Raw genomic sequence first — 24,597 nt, forward strand, 5'->3', positions numbered from 1 at the left:
GAAGTTCTCACTCTGATTGTGTGAGTCAACTCTGAATTCAGCCTTTTCTGACTGTTCAGCCTTTTCACAACAATAACTGGATTTCTGTCATAAAAGGGTCAGTTCAAATAGTAATTATTTTACTATTTAATCTTCCATCATGTTTCAATCAGATGGATTATTATAATCACTGAGTTTTAAGGTGTGTGCCTAAAGTTTTGTTATTCAATCAGATTATTAGCAGTTTCTATGTGAATGACAGCAAAATAATAGATGTACTGTAAACTCTCAGATATCAGTCTGTATTCTTATCACTGGTTACGTCTCTATCTAGAAGTACCTGATCAAGCATTGTTTTTTTTGTTTTTTTTGTTTTTGTTTTTTTTACAGGATTATTATGTGGTCATCCTATGCCCCACAGAGATGGACATCCAAGTGCGTCGAGTGTTGCAGATTCCTCTGTGGTCTCAGAGAGTCATCTACCTGCAGGGCTCTGCACTAAAAGACCAGGACCTCATGAGAGCCAAGTGAGACTCACTTCCATAAGAAACTGCAAATTCTAAAGTTTGCACATTTTCCATTTTGCATATTGTTTGGTCTGAAACGTTTCACGTATAATCAGTGCCATATACGGAAATATCATTTATAAAATAAGCCCATTTTTGTCAAATTTGTCACAGACCAAGTTTTATATTTATTTATGTATTTATTTATTCAATGTAGTTGTCAAACAAAGCTTCTTCTGTATATTTTGATGATATATTACTATTTTTGATGTTGCTTATGATGATGCCCGCTCTAAGCTTCAGATTTTGCATATAGATTTTGAAATGCAGGTGAACAGGAATGGTTGACAGGCTTAAGAAGCATTAAAAGAAACTCTATTTTAGGTGCTGCAGATTTCTTCAGTATTAACATCATGAGTCAGTAGAGTCAGTCTTTACTTTCAGTAAGGTTTATGTAAACTCTTGACACATGACTCTCATTTGAGTGCCTATTTGACTGTTTGGAAAATGAAAGTTTGAGTGTGAAAGGTATCTACAAATGGATGATTTGAGCTTTGTCCTGAAATTTTGGAAAAGCTAGCATCTAGTATAATTCTACATTTAGAGTTCTTGTTTATTTATAAGAATTACAGTCTAGCAAGAACTATTATTCATGGTACTGTAGTGAGGGAGTTCTTACAAACCAATCCATGTTTCCATGGGCTTTACGTCACAAACACGTTGTATACAGTTGTGTGCCTCAATCTTTGAGGAAGAATCATATGGTTTAATGGTCAGGAGTGAACACATACCTTTGGCCATATGTATATAATTATTGTGTAAATAACAGTCAATCGTTAAGATCAAGTGTCCACAAAATATAGTGGATTTTTATATAGTGAATAAAATACAGTGTACACTAAATCTGTCTGGAAAGTGGCACCAATAAGCTATTGCTCTCTTTTCACTCCTTGTCTAATCTCCAAGCCAGACGTTTATCTAGTGCTGCTTAGATTTCCATGCTTAATTCCCCCTAGGCAGCTTATATGCTGAAAAGGCATAATATTAACCATTTGTTGCTTAACCTTTAATGACTATTTTATTTATACATACGTCATTTATATATAAGTCATGACTAAAAACAAGCCATGCCATCTGTTAAAATGCATATCTGTCAACCTAACCCTAAAAAAAAGAACTGTGTGGTTGAAATGGTTGATGATGTGACTGATATGAAGTATCAAAAAATAATCTCAACAAAAACAAAGAAAGCTGTGAGCGTGTGCGTCTGAATTCTTGTGCACTGTATTGTACAACAGCGTAGATGGTTTCCAGTTATCACAAACGTACCACTTTCCTTCACTGTTAAAACTACATTTTAAAGTGTGTCAGTTTCCATACTCTTCTACCAACCTTTATTTTAATGTTCAACACTCCTGATGGTTCAGTCTTTAAATCACATCTATACACTTTAATTGCATTTTGTTATGATTCTCTATGCAAACTCCTTTGTTGTATTTTTGGTCTGTTCAGATCAATAGGATCCAGGTTTAGTCTGTGTCCAAAATGACCTTTAACTCCACAGCTGGAGATTGAATTTGCCAGCTACACAAGGTGAAGTTAGATACAGTAGGTATGCTTTGAATTTAAAAAAAATGGTAGATTTGCATTCAGAGCTCTGAATTGCATCGGCACGGCAAAACAAAAACAAAAAAAAAACATGAGTCTCATGGGAAAGTTGAGTAAACCTTGAGACTTGAGAGATATGCAAATAACATGAAAAAGTCGTTGAAACTTCTCCCCTTTCTGAACTCACTGAACTAGGATCTGATGAGTTGTCTAAATTCATGTGATTAAAAAAAGCTTTTGCTATGACATTTACACTGGTTAATGTTTACAATACCTCTAGAATTAACAAACTATGCCAATTTTTGAAGCTCTTCTACAATATTTTTTGTACTGAACTGCAGAAAATGATATCTTATAAATTGGAAAATTGGATTTTGAATATAGACAAATATGTCTAATATTTCTACATTTACATTTAAACTAATTCAGATACTTATCAAGAGTGACATACAAATGTGATGTATCAATGAATACATCAACCCTGGGTTCACTAGGTTACAGACTTAGGATACCATCAGCCTAACTAATCACTGTTCATGTTTTTTATTTAGAGTTTTTTTAATTATTCATAATACAAACGGGAAAAATAAGTGCTAGTTTAAATGTTTCAGGAAGACGAAGGACTTCATCCGTCGTTTGAAGATGGCCAGTGACTTAGCTGTTCGGATATCTTAAGGAAGTTCAGTCCACCACCTCGGTGCCAGAACAGAAAGGAGTCTTGTTGTATACCTACAGTACTGTACCTCTTACCCCTGAGAGATGGTGGGAACAGTCGAGCAGTGCTAGCTGAACGTGCTAATAGTATTCCTACTTATAATATGACACTAAATCAAACATATGATTAGTAAAGCTGTTAGTCTTATTCAACTGGCAGATAATTTTTTGTGCATTTATTTCTAGAAAGTTATTTATTTGTTTTTTTGTTTGTGTGTTATTTAAAATACAATTTTCTGCCAATAGAATAAGAAAACTGAAATATTGAAATTAGTAAAAATGTCTAAATAGGTTTAATCCTTATATATGTGGTTTACTTATTAAAAAACACTAGATATATTTGATAAACATTTGCAATGTTTATTAAGGAACTCAAAGAACATATGATTCGAACCATAAAAAAAAACAAGTAGGAAACAAACCTAGAAATACTCATAGAGATTTTACACTGAATCTATGAAGCAGTTTTGTTTCTGTCAGTGTAACTGATGTATTCTTTCCCCAAAGCCCCAAAAGCTATTTCCTTTGAGCATGAAGAATTCCCATTGACATGCACATTGTTTGTTTTTTACAAAGTAAGAAACCTTTGCTCGGTGAGATCAATAGACCACAGCTGGACTGCTAGCAAATCCACATGGACTGTCTGTATTGGGGAAGTGAGAATGAGGTTGCTGTTGGTTGTCTCAATACTTTTCAATCATAATGAATCTTTGTAATGCCTCTCATTCTGACAGCTACTGAAGTAAATAGGATGCAGCAGAGTGTACAGCCGTTTCACGCCGACTCATTTCAGCCCTCAAGAGATAAAATTGGTGCTTTTAATGGGGAATTTCAATTTATCACTGTTTTCCCTGGCACTCCTGATAGATTTTCACATTGTGAGCATAGTTGCAATAATTTATTTTTTAAAGAAAATTAAACTTCTCTTTACATAAAAACATATTCATAAATGTATTGTAATTTAACAAATATTTATTTATTTATTCATTTATTTAATTTCTAATGCAAGTATTTTAATACATTTTAAAATCATATACAATTACTGAGAATTAATAGTAAAAAGAAGCACTGATTCTGTAATTTCATATAAATTTGTTTGTAAATTTACAGAGATCTCATTTAACTCTATGTTTTAATAAATAAAAAATACATTTATGTGGAATTAATGTGGTTTATCAGTATATCAATGGAGAACTATCAACATACAGTTTTTATAAATTCACAATTGCTTTATTTTTCACAGATTTTTCTCTAATAAGTCTGAACACAAAAATCTGAAATGTTTCAACAACAATGAATCTAACAGAAAAAAGATGAAGACAGACCATAGTGTATTTAGTTTTCTTTTCACAGTGCAGTGCTGTTGAATTCTCCATTTTGTTTGGTTGTTTTCTACAGCACAGCTAAGACAATATCTCTAACTACAAGGCAAATCGCAGTTTAATATGGAAGATACCTGTACACTATATAAGTGGATTTAAAATCATGCGCTTGTTATCTGTGAGATTCTCAGTCTCCAGTGTCAGCACTAATAGTAAGAGATCAAGCTGTTCCTTTACGTTTTCATAAAGGCAGGGTCTGCTGGGCTGATGTTTCCCTGTAAAATGACAACCTGAATATTTGTGAAGTGAGAGAAAAAAAGAGGGTAGCAAGAGAACAAGTGTTTAACATAAAAACATAACACAACATTAGATGTAAATATCAAGGGATAATTGGCCCTGACTGTGTTGAGTGTAATGTAGTCTCTGTTTCTGCTTGGGTCTGTGTGTGTGTGTGTGTGTGTGTGTGTGTGTGTGTGTGTGTGTGTGTGTGTGTGTGTGTGTGTGTGTGTGTGTGTGTGTGTGTGTGTTGGGGTGTGTGTGTGTGAGTGATTGAGTTAGCATAAATGTATAATAAGTACATGTCAAACCATTGCCAAACTAATAAAGAATGGATTGGGAAAGGATCATGTAATATATCTATAAGAGGACTCCCTACTTTAATATTGTTTTCTTCAATCCATGATACTTTACATGTGTATGTAGATTATAGTGGGAGTGATAAATGCTTGTCGTGTGTTTCTGTAGGATGGATGATGCAGAAGCCTGCTTTATTCTCAGCAGCAGAAATGAAGTGGACCGTACTGCAGCTGTAATAACACTTCTCTTCATTACCACACACACAGACACACACACAGACACACACACTCCTACAGTATGACTAATTGCTAATGTATATGTATAACTGGTATAACTGCTGACATGACTGGGGATGGGAACTGTGATGAGTCTTGTGAGGATTTCTGTTTCTTGGTACAGTTTCAGTATTGTTTTTGATTTATTTTTGTAATGTTATGTTAGCCTGAATATTTGTTACATTTTAGTGCTATCAAATGAGAGTCCAAACAATATCTCATGACAGTGCTAATTGAACTTCCTGTTGATGGATTCAGATACTCCCCCGATCTGAAGAAGTGACTTTAAGGTTTATAGCCTTTTATTAGTAACTCCTTCCTTTTTTTCTTTTTTCTTTATGTATAATTTATTTTTCTTTTATTTAGTTTTTTTTTTTAATATCTTTTGTAGCTCAACCCAAACCTCGTTCAAAGCCCAGGGATACTAAATTATTTACTACTGTTACTTTTTTATAGAAATGCAAGATATATTGGTGAAGATTGTCTTTTTTTTACCTTTAGGACCATCAGACTATCCTACGAGCCTGGGCAGTGAAGGACTTTGCCCCAAACTGTCCTCTATATGTACAGATCCTTAAACCTGAGAATAAATTCCATGTGAAGTTTGCTGGTGAGTTTTTCTAGCTTCCATACATGTAGTAATTTCTGAATGTATTACTACATGTATTACTATGAAAAAATTTAGTTATTTAAAATTTTTGTTATTTAGTTGAGTTATTTATCAATAGCAAGGTGCTGAATATCATGGCTGATACAGTATGTGATTTGTGTGTGTCTTTTATGTATTAGATCATGTGGTGTGTGAAGAAGAGTTCAAGTATGCCATGCTGGCTCTGAACTGCGTGTGTCCAGCCACATCCACACTGGTTACACTCCTGGTCCACACTTCACGTGGACAGTGAGTAGATCTGTAGCAGTTTGAATCTCCTCAAGTCAGGCATTCTTTTTCTCTTCAAACTCCAGCTATTTTAATTAAAAGATAAAAACACCTTCATTGCACCTCATAATTGAATATGAATGGGGTTTTCTGTGAACTAATGTCATTAAAAAAAGCCATTAGTGAGGAAAGCTTCCTCTGCTATCCACTCAGTCCACTCGGCTGCACTTGAATTAACACTTACACTTTCATTTGTTTGAGTCCAGCTGGACACGTGTCTACTGTGAGCAATAATAGCACTCTGGGGGTTTTGCTTTGTATGCAGTAGCACAGAACAAAGTGCTGTGAACTGTCTCCTATATTCCAGAGCTGATTATATATAGATTGCATCCATACCATTAAAAGAACTGCCTGACAAATAATGGCCTCCAACAAACTCATTATAATCAATTAAAACTTGTGATGAAAAATAAAGATTCTTGTCCTGATAATACATTTACTTCTCTGGCACCTGAACAAGCAGTTATATGGGCAGTTCAGGGTGAATGGAACTACTCCATTATTGGATCAGTGATCATCTGTGGGGATGAGATGGACTGATTACTAAGTTCCTGAGCCAGCCATTTACCAAGAATATAGCTAACAATTAGGTGTGTGGATAAGTTAGCATAATTAGTTGCTATAATGCTGCCTGCTTCCCACCACTAGGAAAAAACAAGTAGTTACTTAACCCTTTTAACAGTACCAGTACTGGAAATCAGACATTTTGAATCAGTATAAAAAAATAATTATTTTATTAGCACAAGTGTGTATAAAATAAGTCAGACATTGTTGGCTTACAGTGTGTAATGTAGTAACCTGACACTGTGTTTAGCTGCTGCTGAGCAGGGCAATGAGAAATGAGCTACTTGCTGGGCAAATAATTCACGCCTCTCCACAGTAACACTATTGATATTGTAAATAACATATATTGTAAATATATATTGATATTGTAAATAATATTGTAACACAAAACATTGTATATAACTGCTACAATCAATTCTAATTTTTAAACCCAATAATCAGACTTAAATGGCTAGGTAAAAAAGATAACAGGAAAACCGTCACCATTAGACATGCACATTTGATCACTGAGTAATGACTAACTGAATGTAAAAGTAGTAAATAAAAGTAGCTACCTACTAACAGCTGAAAAAGCTAGCATGGCTTGAGCACTGGGCTACTTCTCACACATGGTCAGATTTCTATTTCTGAGCACATGCTGAAGCTGCTTATGAGATTTAAACTATTCATCATAAAAAATTGAACAGAAAAATGAGTTGATGTGTTTATTGATTTATGAACAGTGATGTTACAAATAAAAATTAGCAATATCCATAACATCCTCTTATTAGCAGCTAGTTGCTAGTTTACCTTGTTACATTGCTTTTAACTGTCAATATGGTGAAGCTTTTTGCTTAATGTTTAGTGTGTGAAAGGAGAGTCCAGATACAAGAATTAGGTTTTGAGGTGGTCTTGACAAGCTTTACATTTTCTCTTATTAAGTAAAACTGATATGTTCAACACAGCAGAGCAAACTTTTGAATATTGCACTTTATACTGAATATTGCACTTTATACTGCGCAATTCAGGATTCAGCTACAGAAATAAATGTTGCAGAATAAACTAAATGATTTTTTCAAGAAATCAGTGTATGTAGAGCAAGAGTATTTAATATTAGCAGCAGTAGCATATTGAAAATTTTATCTCAGATTAAATGGAGTTTTACATGTGTGATGTTTTTTCAGTGTGATGTATTGTGGTGTTGCTGTTACAGGGAGGGGCAGATGTCTCCAGAACAGTGGCAGAGAACATACGGACGCTGCTCAGGCAATGAAGTTTACCACATCCGCCTTATGGACAGCAAATTCTTCGGAGAGTATGATGGGAAAAGTTTTACTTATGCCTCATTCCACGCGCATAAAAAGTGAGTGGATGTGGATTGCTGAGTATCTGTTAGATCTGTTAAAAATGTGTGACTTTGCAATAATGCAAGATGCTTAGTAATTAAAAATATTCTTCTTTATACGAGTTAGTTAATGATGCATGTGCTGTAGGACAAAATTGGAAGACGTTTGCATGGTTGCTAGAAATGTAATAAATTTGAAACTCAATTGTGTGTGCCGTAAGTGATCATAAATCAAAGCACAAGTGCATTGTGGGAACTGAAATGATGTGAACTTATTTCCAGCTACATATACAGCACTATAAAGTTTCAGTTCTGTGTGTGTCAGATATGGAGTTTGCCTAATTGGTGTAAAAAGAGAAGAGAATAAAAGCATCCTGCTCAACCCTGGTCCCCGCCACATCATGGCTGCCACAGACACCTGCTACTACATCAACATCACCAAGGAGGAGAACTCCGCCTTCATCTTTAAACAGGAAGAGAAGCACAGCAAGGGCCTGCCAGTCCCTGGTCTGTACGACGCCCCCTCTCGCCTCCCCGTGCAGAGCATCATAGCCAGCATGGGTGAGTGCAGTGCCCTGTGGCATGCAAATAAGCACACCCAGTCAAATTATGTCTCCTCTATTGGAGTGTACCATGATCAGGCCGGCAATGGGGAGGGACCTGCAGTGATTTTAGTCTCTTCAGGAACAGGTGCAGTGATTATCTATACATATAAGTAACAGTAATTACAGTGCGTGAGGTCTAATAGATTATAAGCAGCTCTATCACTTCACCAGGCATGAACTCAGGCTAGAACACAAAACTTAATGTTATCAAGCTAGGCAGTTTTTGTTGGGTACAGTATTTCAAATGACCACATTTGCTGTTGTCACTGTAACAGACGTGTGTATCTGTGCTCAACCGGCATGTTCTGGTTATCCATCTGTATCGTACCATATTTCTACCCTGACACTTGCTTCATAGCTCATTAGGATCATTAGAGGAATGTGTTTGTAACAGATGAACAGATTGAGTGGAAACTCCTCATGTATATGTAACTATGATTCAAAGCTGTATTTTGGTGGCGAGTCTGCAGTCACACCAGTTAATTTTGCAGACGTACCACCTGTGACCCTGCAGGCACAAATCTATAAGCCCACATGAGAGAGTTGTCAATAGTTGTAGCTTAATTGCAAAGATGTATAGCTATTTAATTTTTTTTCTGGTGTTTGCTTGAGATTTGCATGAGTGGTTAGATGGTGTGGCTGATGATTTTCTTTTATTGTTTCTTTTTCTTTGACTTGGTAAAGTCGATCAGTCTACTTCATATGGTAAGTCTGTGCATGCGGCTTCCTTAGCATTAGAGATGACGACATCATGAGACATTGGACTATGACAGTGGTTCTCAGTCCTGCTTATCCAGTGAACTGCACATTTTTCTGTAGTTGTTCTCTCTTGGTATAAAAAAATTAAGAGGGAAAGAGGGAGAACACAAGAAAGTGCAGATTATCAGATTATCAGATGGACATTGAAAGCCACTGCTCTACGATGTCCATATAAATGTTTACATTTATGCAAATATGTACTTTTTCTTTTTTTAAACTGTTTTGCTAGTCATTTCAACCATATTCAGCTTTCTGGGTGAAGGTAGTTCAATCCACTATGAGCAGACTTTCACCGGAAAGCATTTTTAAATCTATCCAGTTAGTTATATGTATAGATGATCATGATAGCTATTCTATTTGCATGTTTAAACAGCTAGCCATGCAGTTTCATGCATCTGCTTAGACCCTTTTTTGTTGTTGGTTCAGCCAAATTCATTTTAGGACTATTGATTCGAATCATTTTCACTCGATTGACATGGTGTGATCTACATATTTGTCAGCAAAACACTAGTTCACACCTAAAGCAGCAGAACCATTCAGTGCTTGTAGCCTGTTTCCCTGTTTGTGTACTTCATCATCTCTCTGTAGTAGGACAGAGCTCATCCAGAATCTTAATCATCTCTTCTTGTTCTCTAAGTCTCTGTACTCTCTCTCTCTCTCTCTCTCTCTCTCTCTCTCTCTCTCTCTCTCTCTCTCTCTCTCTCTCTCTCTTACAACAGGAACTGTGGCCATAGACCTACAGAACCCTGAGCCCGCAGGTGACAGTAGCAAGCTGGCACTTCCCACAGAGAACGGAGCAGGCAGCCGGCGTCCGAGCATCGCCCCTGTGCTTGAGCTGGCTGACTCCACTGCCATCCTGCCCTGTGACCTCCTGAGTGATCCTTCTGAGGACGAGACCAACCAATCAGATGAGGAAGGAGTACCTGCCCCAGAGTGAGTAATGCTGTTTACATTCATTGCTTTGTATTAACCCCATTGAACATTTGCACATTTCATACTGTTAACAGCTGGAAATGAAATTGCGATTATATGTCACAAATCAATGTCAAATATGTGAGAAAATCAATACAAGTTGCAAAATTATTAAAAAGTATATAAAAGTATTCACACGGATGCTGTGACATTTTTAAATGAGTTCTGGTGTAAAACAGTTACATTCAGAGGTCTGGGTAAAGAGAATATTATTCGTAAAAGCATTGAGAAACTCTCAACATGATACTACCTCCATCATGCTTCACTGAGAAGCTGGTTTTCTCAAGGTAATGAGCAGTGATGAGGTTCTGGAAAATATAGCACTATGTAGCAAGTTGGCATTTAACTATTCACAAACAGAAGTTAAATCCCAGCTTAGTGGAGTATCTTGGCTATAATTGTCCTCTGAAAAGGTTTTCCTAACTGAGGTGTGGATTTCTTGGGGCTTCCAGACACAGGCGCATTTACGGCTCATGTTACGCCACACCGGTGGACTCCGTTCGGCTAATTTTATTTTCCTTTTTTATTTTATTTACCCTGAATTTTACCAGGCAAAAATCTCTTTTGCAAGAGCCTCCTGGCAGGAAGCAGAATAGTTCATGTGGGTTTAACAAATAGCAGCCATACATACACACAAACTTCATAAACATTAAATCAAATTACAATAATTATTAACTAGATCTGTAAAGTTCGTCGCGACAAACTTTGATGTTGGCTTTGATGAAGCAATTATTCGCAAAGGCCGGTGCTTTATGGAGGCGAGTGGACATAAGGGACAGTTTTACTTTTAGAAGCAAGTGGACAGAAAGCTAGGGTGCCAAAACATTTGGAGGCAAGTGGAGACAAGCATGTGACATCATCTGAATACTCTTGAGGACGTTTCCCTCATTGGCTGAGTGATTTGATATATCACATGTCCATGTTGTGCTAATTTTTTATTTTGCATATTTTGGGGCGGGGCTGCAGGACAACCGGAAGGCCAGTCAGTACACAAATTTAAAACTTTGTTTAGAGTATCACCCTAAAGGAGCTGGCAGAGTTTGGTGTAGGTAGTTCGAAAGCTTGCAGAGTTATAAACCTCCAAAATTTATAATGGGAGTCTATGGGAAAAAGGGCCAATTTTGAGACCCGGTACCGGAAGTACTCAGATTGCTTAGAAAAGTAACAGCAACAAACTTCAGACCAGGGTCTACAACATATCCGAATTTGGTGCATGTGGCTCGAAAGCCCTAGGAGGAGTTACTCTTGATAAATTTTTTGTCTAAGCTTAAATAGGAAAACAGAATGTTGGCTTCTACAAAGCCAACATAATAAAATGTATAATCAGAAGTGGATCAATTTCAGTACAAAACTGAATCAGGCAACTCATCGACAGCCAGATGCATCTCTCACCAAGTCATTTAAAATCACCACATCAACACTGTCATAAGAGATCAGCTCCTAAAGTTTCAGCTTATTTTGCAAAAATCCTTTTTTGCCCCGAATACAATAATATATACCCAGAATTTGCATGATTAGTTTTGCAAGTAATTAAGTTTTTATCACTCACATTTTTCAGACACAGTGAACCTGCCTCAGACCGAGGTGATCACTAATGTCACACATTTGCCTATATGATTTAGGATACAGTTTGACTGTAATATACAATGAACAAAACCTCTCTGTGTAATTATACCATTATTGTGGTAGCCGTGTGGAATAATTTGTTTCTCAACACAATGCGGTTTTATTCTGCATTTGAAACTATTTCAATTTGTATGTACTGACTCTGTACCAATACTATATAAAGAAGCAAAAATCAGACTTCACATCTTGGCTGATGGAATTTTTTATTTATTTTTTTTTTATTTTTGCTGAACCATTCCTTTAAGCACTGAGCACTGCAGAATGAATAATAGAAGCTGTCCATGCTGCAGTCATGCTGTACAGCACAAAGTGTAGTTTTACCTCAAACATGGTCACTGTGCACACACAAACACTCATGAGCTTCACCGTCTGGTTAACGTGTCAGTAGTGCCCTCTAGTGGCAAAAAACATAGATGCATACACTTTTCTCTCTCCTACCCAAATCCTATGTAATCCATTGTAGCTACTAAATAATAATATGCTATTAGATTAACAATGAAATAATATACATAGGTGTAACCTACACTCATTCCAGTTCACCTTTACTGTTATAATAGGGAAGATTTCCACTAAATTTTGGAGTTTGTCTGTGGGAATTTGTGTTCATTCTGGTACGAGAGCATTAATGAGGTCAGGCACTGGTGTTGGGTGATGAGGTCTGGGGTTCAGTCAGTGTTTCAGTTCATTCTCTTGTTAGTTTCTTACTGTGCTGTCTGTGATGGCTGAGGTTTCTCTCAGGTTTATTGACCCGTGTTTCATGTTTGCGTCACACTTTGTGGTATTATTATATCATGAATTTATATTTAAAGAAAACTACAATCATAACATTATGCCATATGAGAACACTAAGTGTGAAGCTTTATAATGATAATTATAAAAGCCAAATTAATGAAGCAGCTGAGTCTCATTTTTAACTTTATTTTCTTGTTTGCTTTTAATAGGCCAACAATAAAGACACAGTGTAGGTGATGTAGACCATACCAACTTTGTAATGAAGAAAAATCCCTAGCTAGTATAAATAAAAAATCAACTATAGAAATAGAATATATAAACTGTTCAGTGTGGGTTTTTTTCTAACTGAATAGACAGTGTTTTTTTTGTTGTGTTTTGTTTTTTACATTATCATCATTCATGTTCCCAGCACTAAAATAATATAACTTTAAATAAATTGAATATGCTATAAAATACTATAACTCTTTAACAGGTTGTTTGTCATCTTGGTGCATTTAGTTTTGTTTGTAACCTAACAAAGCAGTACATATAAATGACAGAGTATGGTTTTTTCAGAACTAATTGAGTTGACTTTCTGTTTTTCAGATATGTAAAAGGATATCCTCCGAACTCGCCATACATCGGGAGTTCACCAACACTGTGCCACCTTCTACAAGAGAAAGCTCCATTTTGCTGTCTGCGATTAGATAAGGTTTCCAGAGCGAGTCAAAAAACACACACATCTCTGGGATTAAATGTTTGAATGGAATAATGCTTAGCTGCATTTTGTAAATTTAATTAGGAATTCTACGATAAACTTGACCAAGAAACAAATGTTATTTGCCAAACTGATATACAGTGAATCTCACTAGGTTTTTTCGTAAGAACATTGATTGTGTCTCATGCTGGATCTTTGATTGGAAGAAGGGTAAAGCATGTAACTTTTCATTGCATTATGCTTGAACAGGCGATCAAATAAATCGATAAATACAAAATGCTACTTTCAAATCATCAAAGTGTTTAAATCTTAAATGTTGAAATGGAATAATAATGTTATTATGCAGTCTGTAGATTCTCACTCACTTTCTCCCAGGGTTGCCGCCATAACAGTTTTGAAGATGCCAAGGCATATGGTTTCAAGAACAAGCTGATCATAGTCTCTGCTGAAACGGCTGGAAACGGCTTGTACAATTTTATCGTTCCACTGCGAGCTTATTACCGACCCAGGAAGGAGCTCAACCCCATCGTGCTACTGCTAGACAATCCGTAAGCAACCTTCTTCATCATAAACAAGACTGCAAAAAGGAACATCTGTTACAGAAGTAGACTTGGTTGCTATTTCTTGACATTTTGGTTTTTACTGTTGTTTATTAAATAATAAATGTACTTAATTGTTTGTATTATATAAACAGTTGCACTGAGAAATGTAAAATGTACACTTGTGACATTCAATGAGTTCAGATCACAAGAGCTAATTACTGTTAATTAATAGGAATATGAATCATAGAAATATAATTAATATGAATTAACAATTTAAATTCTATAGTTTTCCACCAATCATTTAGATGTCAGATACTCTCAGAGATCCCATTACAGACTGGAATACTCTCATAGTGTTACCACTCCGTCGTGGGTATATTTGAGCTGATGTACTGCATGTGGAAGAGTGCAGATCGTCGTTTACTCCTTGTGTGTTCATCTTGGCTTGTCACACATCAGGAGCAGCAGTTGGAAAACATGTAGCTGGCTGCTTTCATGTCTCTCAGAGGACACTTCATCCTTCCCAGTTGGTAAATAGAAATCGCGGTTGAGTGGAAATTGGCATTTGAGCACAACTAAGGGAGAAATAGAAGAAAAAAAGCCAGCATTTCTGTGAGGAATGGTTTTAATTAGATTTGCACTGAGGTATGCAGGACCCTCAGTGGATTCGCTGTAATGGCTCTCATTCAGTATTTTTTCACATTGTTATCTGGCAGCATGTTACTGCTGCAGAGTGGAGCGTTTCACAACATGATATGATACTCATTAAATTCCGTCGTCTCTAGAGCATGACAGTTTGTGTTCCCTGCACTCCTCAGAATTTCCATAGCAACGTTCAAAATGCTGTCACATGTTCAGGTCTCATGCACAAGGACCAGGTGCTACCTTGGCACTCATAGAGCTAGGATGGTGGATTATATTCTTCAAGCTGCTCTTTTTTTCCTCTTCTAGGCCAGATAATCATTTTTTGGAGGCCATCTGCTGTTTCCCCATGGTGTACTTTATGGCCGGCACCATAGACAAGTAAGTCCTTGCAGATAGAAATCACACACATCCTTCAAAATGAAATAATCTCAAACTTTAACGTAAATATATGCTGATTTTTCTTTGTAGTTTAGATAATCTGCTGCAGTGTGGGATTATTTACGCTGATAACCTAGTAGTGGTGGATAAAGAAAGCACTATGAGTGCAGAGGAGGACTATATGGCTGATGCTAAAACTATTGTCAATGTTCAAACCATGTTTAGGCAAGTGGTTTTCTTTAATCACAGATCAGTGCACAAATAAGCAGCATCTATGTCTAGATGTCAACACACTACTTATTGTATTGGCTCTCTCTTTCTCAAGGTTGTTTCCAAGTCTCAGTATTATCACTGAACTAACTCATCCCTCTAATATGAGGTTTATGCAGTTTCGAGCCAAAGACTGCTACTCCCTGGCTCTCTCCAAATTAGAGAAGGTAAAAGCTCTCTGACAACACACACACAGCACATTATTTTCTGTTCTTGTCAGACCATTTATTTTACTCAAGTATTAATAATAATTGGGGGGCACGGTGGCTTAGTGGTTAGCACGTTCGCCTCACACCTCCAGGGTCGGGGTTCGATTCCCGCCTCCACCTTGTGTGTGTGGAGTTTGCATGTTCTCCCTGTGCGTCGGGGGTTTCCTCCGGGTACTCCAGTTTCCTCCCCCGGTCCAAAGACATGCATGGTAGGTTGATTGGCATCTATGGAAAATTGTCCCTAGTGTGTGATTGCATGAGTGAATGAGTGTGTGTGTGCCCTGCGATGGGTTGGCACTCCGTCCAGGGTGTATCCTGCCTTGATGCCCAATGATGCCTGAGATAGGCACAGGCTCCCCGTGACCCAAGGTAGTTCGGATAAGCGGTAGAAAATGAATGAATGAATGAATGAATAATAATAATTGCAGACCAAGACTAATCATTGTCTTGGTACTCAAAGTGGAAATAATTTGAACACACACTTAATACTGGTTTACTTTGTAATATATAATAGTAGAAGAGTAAGGAGAATAATTCCTCTATCCTGTATCACTGATGAGAGGATGGGTTCCTGTCAAGGTTTCTTCCTCTTGTCATCTCTGGGAGACTTTGTTTGCCACTTTATCCTTTGGCTTGCTCATTAGCAAAACTAAATATCTAAATATAAATCTATGTCAGTATTTCTGTAAAGTTCCCATGTGAAAATGTTTGCTGTTAAATCCATTATACAAATCAATTTGAATTGAATTGAACGAATAAATCGAACACTGAGAATTCCTTTACAATAGCATTTATTAATATTCAACAGGAACGGTAAGGAGTAGAACAGAGCATTTTACAACCTAATATGTATGACTGCATCTGTAGTGTCTGTGCGATTAAAACAGACAGTGATTTCAATACATTTCTCTATAGTGTACTTAATATAATGTGATGCAACTGTAGCCATGTACCTGCGGGGTGAATACTGTAATCACAACCACGTCAATATTCAGTACAACCATACGATTGCGAGTGCAATGTTGCTTTTACACAACAGAATTATATTTCCAACATTGAGTATACCTTTTGGTGAATTTTGATTATTTATGCTCTGTTGTTTTTGTTGTCATTGTCTTTGCATGTTATATTTCTTATTGTAAAGCACTTTGAGTCAACTTTTTTCTGTTTACTCTGCTCTACAATTAAAGTTTGACTTCATTTTGCTTATCTAGTGTCATAGCATGGCAGCTAGCAGGTTAGCAAGCTCACATTGATATGTATGTTCCTATATTATATTGCTTTTATACAACAGTTCTACAAACAATATATCAATATTGAGTAAGTGACATTTCAGACACACTATAGCCAACTATAGCACTATAGCACTATGGCAGAAATAGATCCTGAAGAAGAAGCAACACTCACGTTGTAGCTTGTCAACTAGCTCACATTGCTATGTACATTCCCATTAAATTGTTTCCAGGAAAATTGGCTGCTAATGTTGTTTCTACTGCTACTGTAGTAACGACTTCAAACTAGGAAGTGGAATTGTACATAGTGAAGACAGAAGGGTGAAGTGATGCATACAATGAAACATCCCAGTGTTGTTTTAGGGAATATAGGCACTCTTGGAACTCTGCTCAACCAATCAGATTAATGGACCGGGATTCACTATTGTATTAATTTTATCAATACATGTTTAATTATATGAAAGTGTATTCAAAACACCCTGCGATGGGTTGGCACTCCGTCCAGGGTGTATCCTGCCTTGACGCCCGATGACGCCTGAATGAATGAATGAATGTATTCAAAACTAATTAAACTGTGACATAACTCCTCTTATTATGATCTGTCTTTTCAGATAGAGAGAGATAAGGGATCTAATCTGGCGTTCATGTTCCGCCTCCCGTTCGCTGCAGGCAGGGTGTTCAGCATTAGCATGTTGGATACACTCCTTTACCAGGTGAGATGTTTGTCACTACACATCTAAGCTTGGCTCTGTTCGACACCACAGTGGGCAGGGGCTCACCTCAGTTTTAGAAAAAAAAACCGCTCACAAGATTAGAGTTTTATTGCTTTATTTATAAATATTGTGCTATTTTCTCATGAAATTATTTCCCCCACCTCTCTATTTAAACACAATGCTTTGTTCTTGAATCTGTGAAAGCTCATTAGAACATGAATTTTTTTGCCCTCTAGTTTTATGCTCACAATTATTATAAATCTAAGATCCTTTTAAGAGCCATAACTTTAATAATTTGGTTTAATGGCAAAGATGATGTGCCCACTGGCAAAAGATGGCAAAAGTGGTGTGCACACACTCAAAGTAAATAAGCAGTAAACAATATTCACCTCGTAAACCATTTTATAGTTTCCATGTGGGACAACAAGGAACATGTAAATGTAGTATTTTTTTTTTTTTAACTGTTCATTGTATTTTAAGCCCCTCCCTCTTCACAGAAGTACATATAATCCCTCTTGAGAGTTGATCTTTTAACACTGGAATGTGTCTTGGCATAGAGTACTGTTTTTCAAGCATATTTCAGGTTTCAATGAGTTTTATGGTCCTCAGGCATTCAGACAGAGGTGTGATATTGATTTTATGGTTTTCATGTGCAGCTTCTGAGCATTGTTCCCTTCCTCCTGCCTCTTTATTTCTAGTCTTTTGTTAAGGACTACATGATTCCTATTGCTAGACTCCTGCTGGGGCTAGACACTACCCCAGGCTCTGGCTACCTCTGTATGGTATGTTTCACACACACACACACACACACACACACACACACACACACACACACACACACACACACACACACACACACACACACACAAAATTTATTTATTGGAAATTACGCAAGCCACATAATATTACAAGTCATAAAATGGGTTTTCTCCAGTGAGAAATTATATAACAGGATACTAGATACAAATCACAGGCAGTGGAAAAACAATTTTATTGCAGACATGCTTTAACTGCTTAATGAACATACTGATCGAACTGGGTGTCTCTTCTGGAACAGATGAAGGTGACTGAGGAAGACCTATGGATCCGCACATATGGAAGGCTGTTTCAGAAGCTCTGTTCCTCCAGCGCTGAAATCCCAATTGGCTTGTACCGCACAGAATCCCACATGTTCTCATCGTCAGAGGTACAGCTAAAAGAGCGATTACAGTTTATATTCCTCTCTATGGTATGACCAGCTGCTTGATTAGTTTGTCGCAGTGTATTACAGTTCTTAACTTATCAGACCTTTTACTGTGAGATATTTGATTAAAGAATAAGCTAAATATTCCTGATCTTATGTCTAATGTATAATTCAGTGATTTATTTTTGTTCAATCAGTAATATTTCACATTTCCAATTACAACAAAGTCAGTGACAGCCATTTTTTCTCTACAATGAAAGACCATTCCAAATAATTCCCTCCCATTTGCACTGGCAGCATTTTTATTGTTAATTGACAACTACAGTGTGAATAGTGTCTAGGCAGAAGAATCAAGCGCTATAAGATCTCTGACTTGTTCCAGTGAAAGCTCGTCCTTGATTTAGCTAATCTTTAACACGCCTCCTGACAGTGATGCTATTTGAGAATCTGCACCGTCTGGTGATGTGTGTCTATTATGAGATTAAAATCAAATATACGTTTTGTAGATATGATTTTCTCATGTGTCGACGACGAGTACATTTTCTTGGTTTTAGTATACCAAGAACCTACACACACACACACACACACACACACACACACACACACACACACATTGATTGGTCTATTGAGACTTATTAGTATTTGAAGGCTTCCAGTGATATAAATTCAGACCTATTTTGCTTCTCAGTGCTTCTCGTGTGTTAATAAAACATCATTCTAATAAAAAAACAAATAATAATAAAAAGATTAAATTGATAAAAACAGTGAACTCTTCTTATGGTGATGAGCAGTCTCAGGTGTCTGTAAATGTGGATGAGTGTGATGACCCACGGGACCGACGCGAGTCCTGGAAAGAGAAAACGGCCCACAGGAACTCGACAGGCAGCGACCAATCAGAACATCCACTGCTGAGGAAGAAGAGCATGCAGTGGGCACGGAGGCTAAGCAGGAAGAGCACCAAGCCTCCCAGCCGTGCTGAACGAATCAACCAACAACGCCTCAACCTCTACAGACGCTCTGAGAGACAGGAGCTCTCTGAACTGGTGAAGAACCGCATGAAGCATCTGGGTCTGCCCACCATCGGCTACGGTGAGTCAGCAGGGACAAACTCTGTAATGTAACATTTGCATGTTGGAGATGGAAAAGCGGGTAAAATTAGCTTAACCTCTACTTTGTTATAATATGCGGGTCACTGTCACAGGAAAAAAAGCACTCTTGTGTTACCTGTAAAACAAATCGTGCCTGATAAGGGGTGGGATATATTAGGTAGCATGTGAGAACAGGGGTCAAAATGAGCACTCTTTCCCCTTTTTGGCTACACACATCAAGCACTGATGCACTGTCTACACTCAGCAACTTGCACTATAGTAGCTCTTGTGTGGGATCAGACCAGATACAGTATACTAGCCATCACTCCCCACAAGCACTATTTAGCCTTATGTGTTCATGACCCTATCTTTGATTCACTGGTTCTCCTTCCTTGGAGATCGTGGCATAGGAACTAGCCACAGCATACCAGAAACACCCCCAAGACCTGCTATTTTGGAGATGCTCTGATTCACTCATCTAACCATCACAGTTTTGGCTTTTGTCAAAGTCAATTAGATCATTACAATTGGCCATTTTTCCTTCATTTAACACATCAACTTCAATCCCTGCAGAATATATCCACCATAGATAACCAGTTCTTCGCTTCTCCTATCGGTAGTTTTAATATTTGGTCCAGGGAGCTTGTGTCCATATCAGTTTCTATAGATTCATCTACATAATCCAGGTAGCAGCTGCTCTGTAAAGCAGGTTATCATCATCAACTTGAGTACAACAGTGGAGCAAAACATTTGTGGTGTGATTTACATAATACAGCTGCCTGTAAAACATACGGCTACATATGAGCTGCACTATCAGAACAGGAGCAGATTTAAGATGTCTGCTGAATGAATATTATAATGTACTGTAATCAGTGTAAGGTATATGATGTTCCACACCTCATCTCACTCATTATGGTCCATTCATACCATTATACCTCTTCTAACCTCTCTCAGGGATGTGAAGTAGTTTTATACCACAGCTTCATTGAATTCTTGAATCAACAGTCATTTTCTGTATGAACAGCACTGACTGTTCATGTATTCATGTCCTCATTTTAATACGTTATAGTTTCTATAGTAACCACTTGTTAACTTGTAGGGCAGGTAATTTACATGTAATAATAATAATAATAATAATAATAATAATAATAATAATAATAATAATAATAATAATAATAATAATAATAAAATTTCTAAATGTTATTTAATGAATGAAACATATTTGTTGATATGACGAAGCTTTCACCAAGGTGTCTCCAATGTCAGAGCTTTTCGACCAAGTCTTCAGGATAGAGGATTTTGTGCATGCTCATTAATATCTTTTAGTAACACAACAAACCTCAGGCTTTATTTTTATAGATGTTATAATATAACCGATAACATGGACTACCTTGTCTCACAGATGTTATCCGACATTAAACGTAACTGTACACAGTATAAAAGTATGCCATTTTGCTCATTAATGAATTTTAGACTGTAAAAGTTGCTAAATTGCTGTGGCATGAGGAGTTAAGGCAGGATCCTCTAACAGCACAACACGTGTTTTATTCTGTACATTGATTCTGCATGGAAAATCTTCACAGTATGTGTGTCATGTTCTCAGTGTTTCTGTCCTTTACTGTTCATCTTGTGAATGTTGATTCTGTATCAGCTGGAATTTTACTTCTCTGAGTTTCATTTTCTTCTACTCATTCTATTTAGCTTCATGTACACAATAATAATAATAATAATAATAATAATAATAATAATCATCATCATTTTAATATTGTATTAATAGTGTAATATTGTAGGGAATTTTCAAAATCTACAGATATTTACACTCTTGTTATAACTTTCTTATTTCTTGTGTGCATGATAAATTCCGTGTTTGCTTGCTTGACTCCTGCATTCTTCTTCTCTTTCTGCTTTGCTTCTTTCCCCCTTGTTCTGTAGAGGACGTAGCTAATTTAACTGCGAGTGATGTGATGAACCGAGTAAATCTCGGATATTTGCAAGGTAACAACGCAAAAAATGTCACTGTGATGTATGTGTTAGTTACTGTACCCCATTCCTCTAGATTAGTTCAATTATTTTGTACCTTATATGCGTTGTATTTAGACTTGAATTTGTTGTGGGGTAAAAGGTCATAATTACTGAGTATTGAGGCACAATCACCTTGTTTCAATATAGGACTTTAAAGCTTTATGCTCTGATCAATTTTGCTGGATGTAAACATGATCAGTCACCGGGATGATGTTTAAAACTCCAGAAGCTGAAATCTTCTGCAGTTCTGTTTTCTTACATAGTACTTGCAATATTGAAAATGGTGTAATGCCTCTTGAGTGAAGTTTGCTTTATAGGAAAAATCCACCCTGAAAGACTTACATATGAATCTTTATAATTAGCATATGCTCTCTAACATAAAATGTTTCTAAACTAATTCGGTTGAATTTTGCACTTCACACTTTTTTTTCACTGGCCTGACATTGTTTTGGTTAATAGTTTCCTACATTACCCACAATGCCATTCAATAACTTGCTAATAATGGTGTAGGTTGGAATCAGCCCCTGCTTCATCTCTACATAAACACAGCGATTCAGCAGAGCTTTAATACATTAGTGTGTCCAGCTCTCTCACCTCCTCATCTGTACCACTAAGCTCGTCGTCTAATGGAGTCGAGTCTCTGCCATAACTGCTGCTTTCTGAAACTTTATTATCTGATCTTGAATGTTGTTGGAAAATATGCTTGTGCTCATTTATCATAGGCGCTAACAACAAGCATCACTTATGTTGGGGCTGATAGGGGAAGCAGTAGTTCACTGGTTATAACATGGAACTACTTAACCCTCAAATGATCATTTATATAACTGAGATCAATGTAAGTTAATCTGGATAAAGGCTCTTACCAAACGAAAATGATTGGCTTTTTTCCTGTTAAACATTAATGTACTGTACCTGTGCTAGCAGTGTGCCACTGTGAGGTCAGTTTGATACATGAAGATAAGGAAATTACAGCACTGTCCAACAAAAACTAGCCACAAGAATCAGTAACCCATTGTGAATACCCCAGTGTTTCAGGGTGGAGTTTTTCTTTAAGTAGTCAAACAGTCAGCATACAGAAGCAAACTGCATAAATTTTTTTTTAAAAAATCTCATAAAAAAAATCTCATTCTAGAATCTTTTATAAACATATATAGTAGTTTAAAAGCAGTGTCTCTGCAACAGCAAGAGTTTGTTCCTGTATGCTACTGTATGTCTGTTCTTTGTCTTTTCTTTTTGTCACAAAGATTTTACTGTATTAATGCTTCATCTGAATAGATAAAAAAAAACAGAATTTTCCTCTCCATTGCAAAGAACATGAGTCATGTCTCATGTCAGAATAATGATAAATACGATCCCTGTCTTAAGTCTGAAATGTTTTTGGCCCTGATTTCTCTTAGACTAGTGATGTACTGTAGTTCTTTTTCTCCTCTGTATGGTACTAACTGAAGAAGGTACCTACATGACAGAGGGTACACAAGGTACATTCCTAGTTATTAGGCACCTGGTAATGATGATGGTGATGGTGATGATGATGATGATGATGATGATGATGATGATGATGATGATGATGATGATGATAAGGTTGATATGCAGAAGGACTTTGATTCCATGATGTTTTTGGACAGAGTGGAGTAGAAAGCATTCTGCCTGTGTTGGGAAGGTGACACCTGAGATTTTAGTCTGACTTTTAAAGATATTTCAGAGAAACTAACTAGGGAAACCACAGAGTTGCACAGCATTTTTTCCCTATACATATTTCAGTTTTTTCCTTTTCTATTGAGTCCCACACTACAATGTATTTTGCTTCACTCTGATTGATTGAGCCTTGCCTTGGTGAGTGTGTCAGATGCTCTGAGCATGCCTTTATCTGTGTGTCAGTCCTGCGTGTTGGCATGGCAAGCTGGCGACGTGCGTGAGGTGGTCTCTCGGAATGGCATTGATGCAAAGGCCAAGTGTATGGATGGCTCAATGATTCGCCGCAGATAACGTGTGCATGCGTGGGCGCATGGGAAGCGCTTGCAGCTGCATGGTGGTACATAAACGCAGCCTTGGCCGCACAGTAACGGTCAGCCCTTTTCTCTCTTTCACCCGGCCTGGCCGTATAAGTGGCTCAAACAGGTGGGTTTGGACGAGCAGAGGCACTTTTTCCCTGAGCTTGAGTCCCCCTTCTATCTCCCCAGCATCACACTGCTCAGTCACTCACACACAGGTAAAACACACAGCGCTGGCCCCGAATCCCACTCAACCAAACCAGAAAGAAGTACGACTCTCAGAATTCTACACAATTTTACATTTACACTTACTTAAATACACACAAACACACACACACACACACTCACTGAAACTAAGCATACTGATGGTTTACATGGAACTGGCAGGAGATATTTTCAGTAGAAAATTCTGTTTGTAACCCAGTACTAGAAAAGTTTTATTTTCATTTTTTTTATTTTTAGATTGTTTTATTTTCAGTCCAGTTTTATTTTAAATCCAAATCCTATACTATACAGCCACTAGTTTGTCACATACTTTAAGCTTGTCTGATGTGTGTAATACAAAATATATTTGAGTTTTATAAAGGTCATTTTGTGGTTATTAAATAGTTTTCATATTAACAATATTATCTTTCATTTTTTTCTCTTGCAGATGAAATGAATGATCATCAGAACACATTATCCTATGTGCTGATCAACCCTCCACCAGACACTGTACTGGAGCTCAATGATATTGTGTAAGCCTCTGAGGATGATACTAGCATGTGGTCTATATTATTGCCTTAAAAACTGAGGTGAAATGAATTAAGAATGCTCCAAACTCATCTATTATACAGTATTTAACAGTCTTATATTAGAATATATCATTATAGCCAAATCTTAGTGTAAAGATTCATGTTTTTAACTTTTACATCCTAAGAGGGGTTTTGGGATCAGAAAAATGTGCAGGAAATTAGTTCATGCCCAAATTGTGCAGGAAATTAGTTCAAGCTCTGAACCCCTGGTATCTGTATCTTCTATAGAACTGAATATAGGGTGTTTTTTGTGTGTCCATTGGGTTAGAATTGCTAACACAAGGAAAATTAGAAATTAGATAATGTCAGAACTACTGCTAATATGCTTTGTGAC

At 37.0% G+C, this 24,597-nt stretch overlaps 1 protein-coding gene across 9 annotated transcripts in view; it reads left to right on the forward strand.

Annotated features, from left to right (window-relative positions):
• Positions 1-24,597, forward strand: part of kcnt1b (potassium sodium-activated channel subfamily T member 1b) — an 82,888-nt gene that overhangs the window by 55,576 nt on the left and 2,715 nt on the right. For 4 of the 9 annotated variants that reach the window (XM_060883707.1, XM_060883709.1, XM_060883712.1 and 1 more), the window contains 18 exons: positions 370-506; positions 4,874-4,937; positions 5,482-5,590; positions 5,770-5,878; positions 7,674-7,823; positions 8,131-8,366; positions 9,889-10,102; positions 13,085-13,190; positions 13,572-13,744; positions 14,690-14,761; positions 14,852-14,986; positions 15,087-15,198; positions 17,084-17,185; positions 17,884-17,967; positions 18,243-18,371; positions 19,160-19,457; positions 21,389-21,451; positions 24,122-24,206. In XM_060883707.1, coding sequence (XP_060739690.1) covers positions 370-506; positions 4,874-4,937; positions 5,482-5,590; positions 5,770-5,878; positions 7,674-7,823; positions 8,131-8,366; positions 9,889-10,102; positions 13,085-13,190; positions 13,572-13,744; positions 14,690-14,761; positions 14,852-14,986; positions 15,087-15,198; positions 17,084-17,185; positions 17,884-17,967; positions 18,243-18,371; positions 19,160-19,457; positions 21,389-21,451; positions 24,122-24,206 — 2,378 coding nt within the window. Of the gene's footprint in view, positions 1-369; positions 507-4,873; positions 4,938-5,481; positions 5,591-5,769; positions 5,879-7,673; positions 7,824-8,130; positions 8,367-9,888; positions 10,103-13,084; positions 13,191-13,571; positions 13,745-14,689; positions 14,762-14,851; positions 14,987-15,086; positions 15,199-17,083; positions 17,186-17,883; positions 17,968-18,242; positions 18,372-19,159; positions 19,458-21,388; positions 21,452-22,926; positions 24,086-24,121; positions 24,207-24,597 lie in introns of those variants that run through there. The other 5 variants (XM_060883711.1, XM_060883715.1, XR_009649283.1 and 2 more) reach the window with 4 other exon arrangements.

The sequence above is a fragment of the Tachysurus vachellii genome, chromosome 12 (assembly GCF_030014155.1).
Source record: "Tachysurus vachellii isolate PV-2020 chromosome 12, HZAU_Pvac_v1, whole genome shotgun sequence".
Lineage (NCBI taxonomy): Eukaryota > Metazoa > Chordata > Actinopteri > Siluriformes > Bagridae > Tachysurus > Tachysurus vachellii.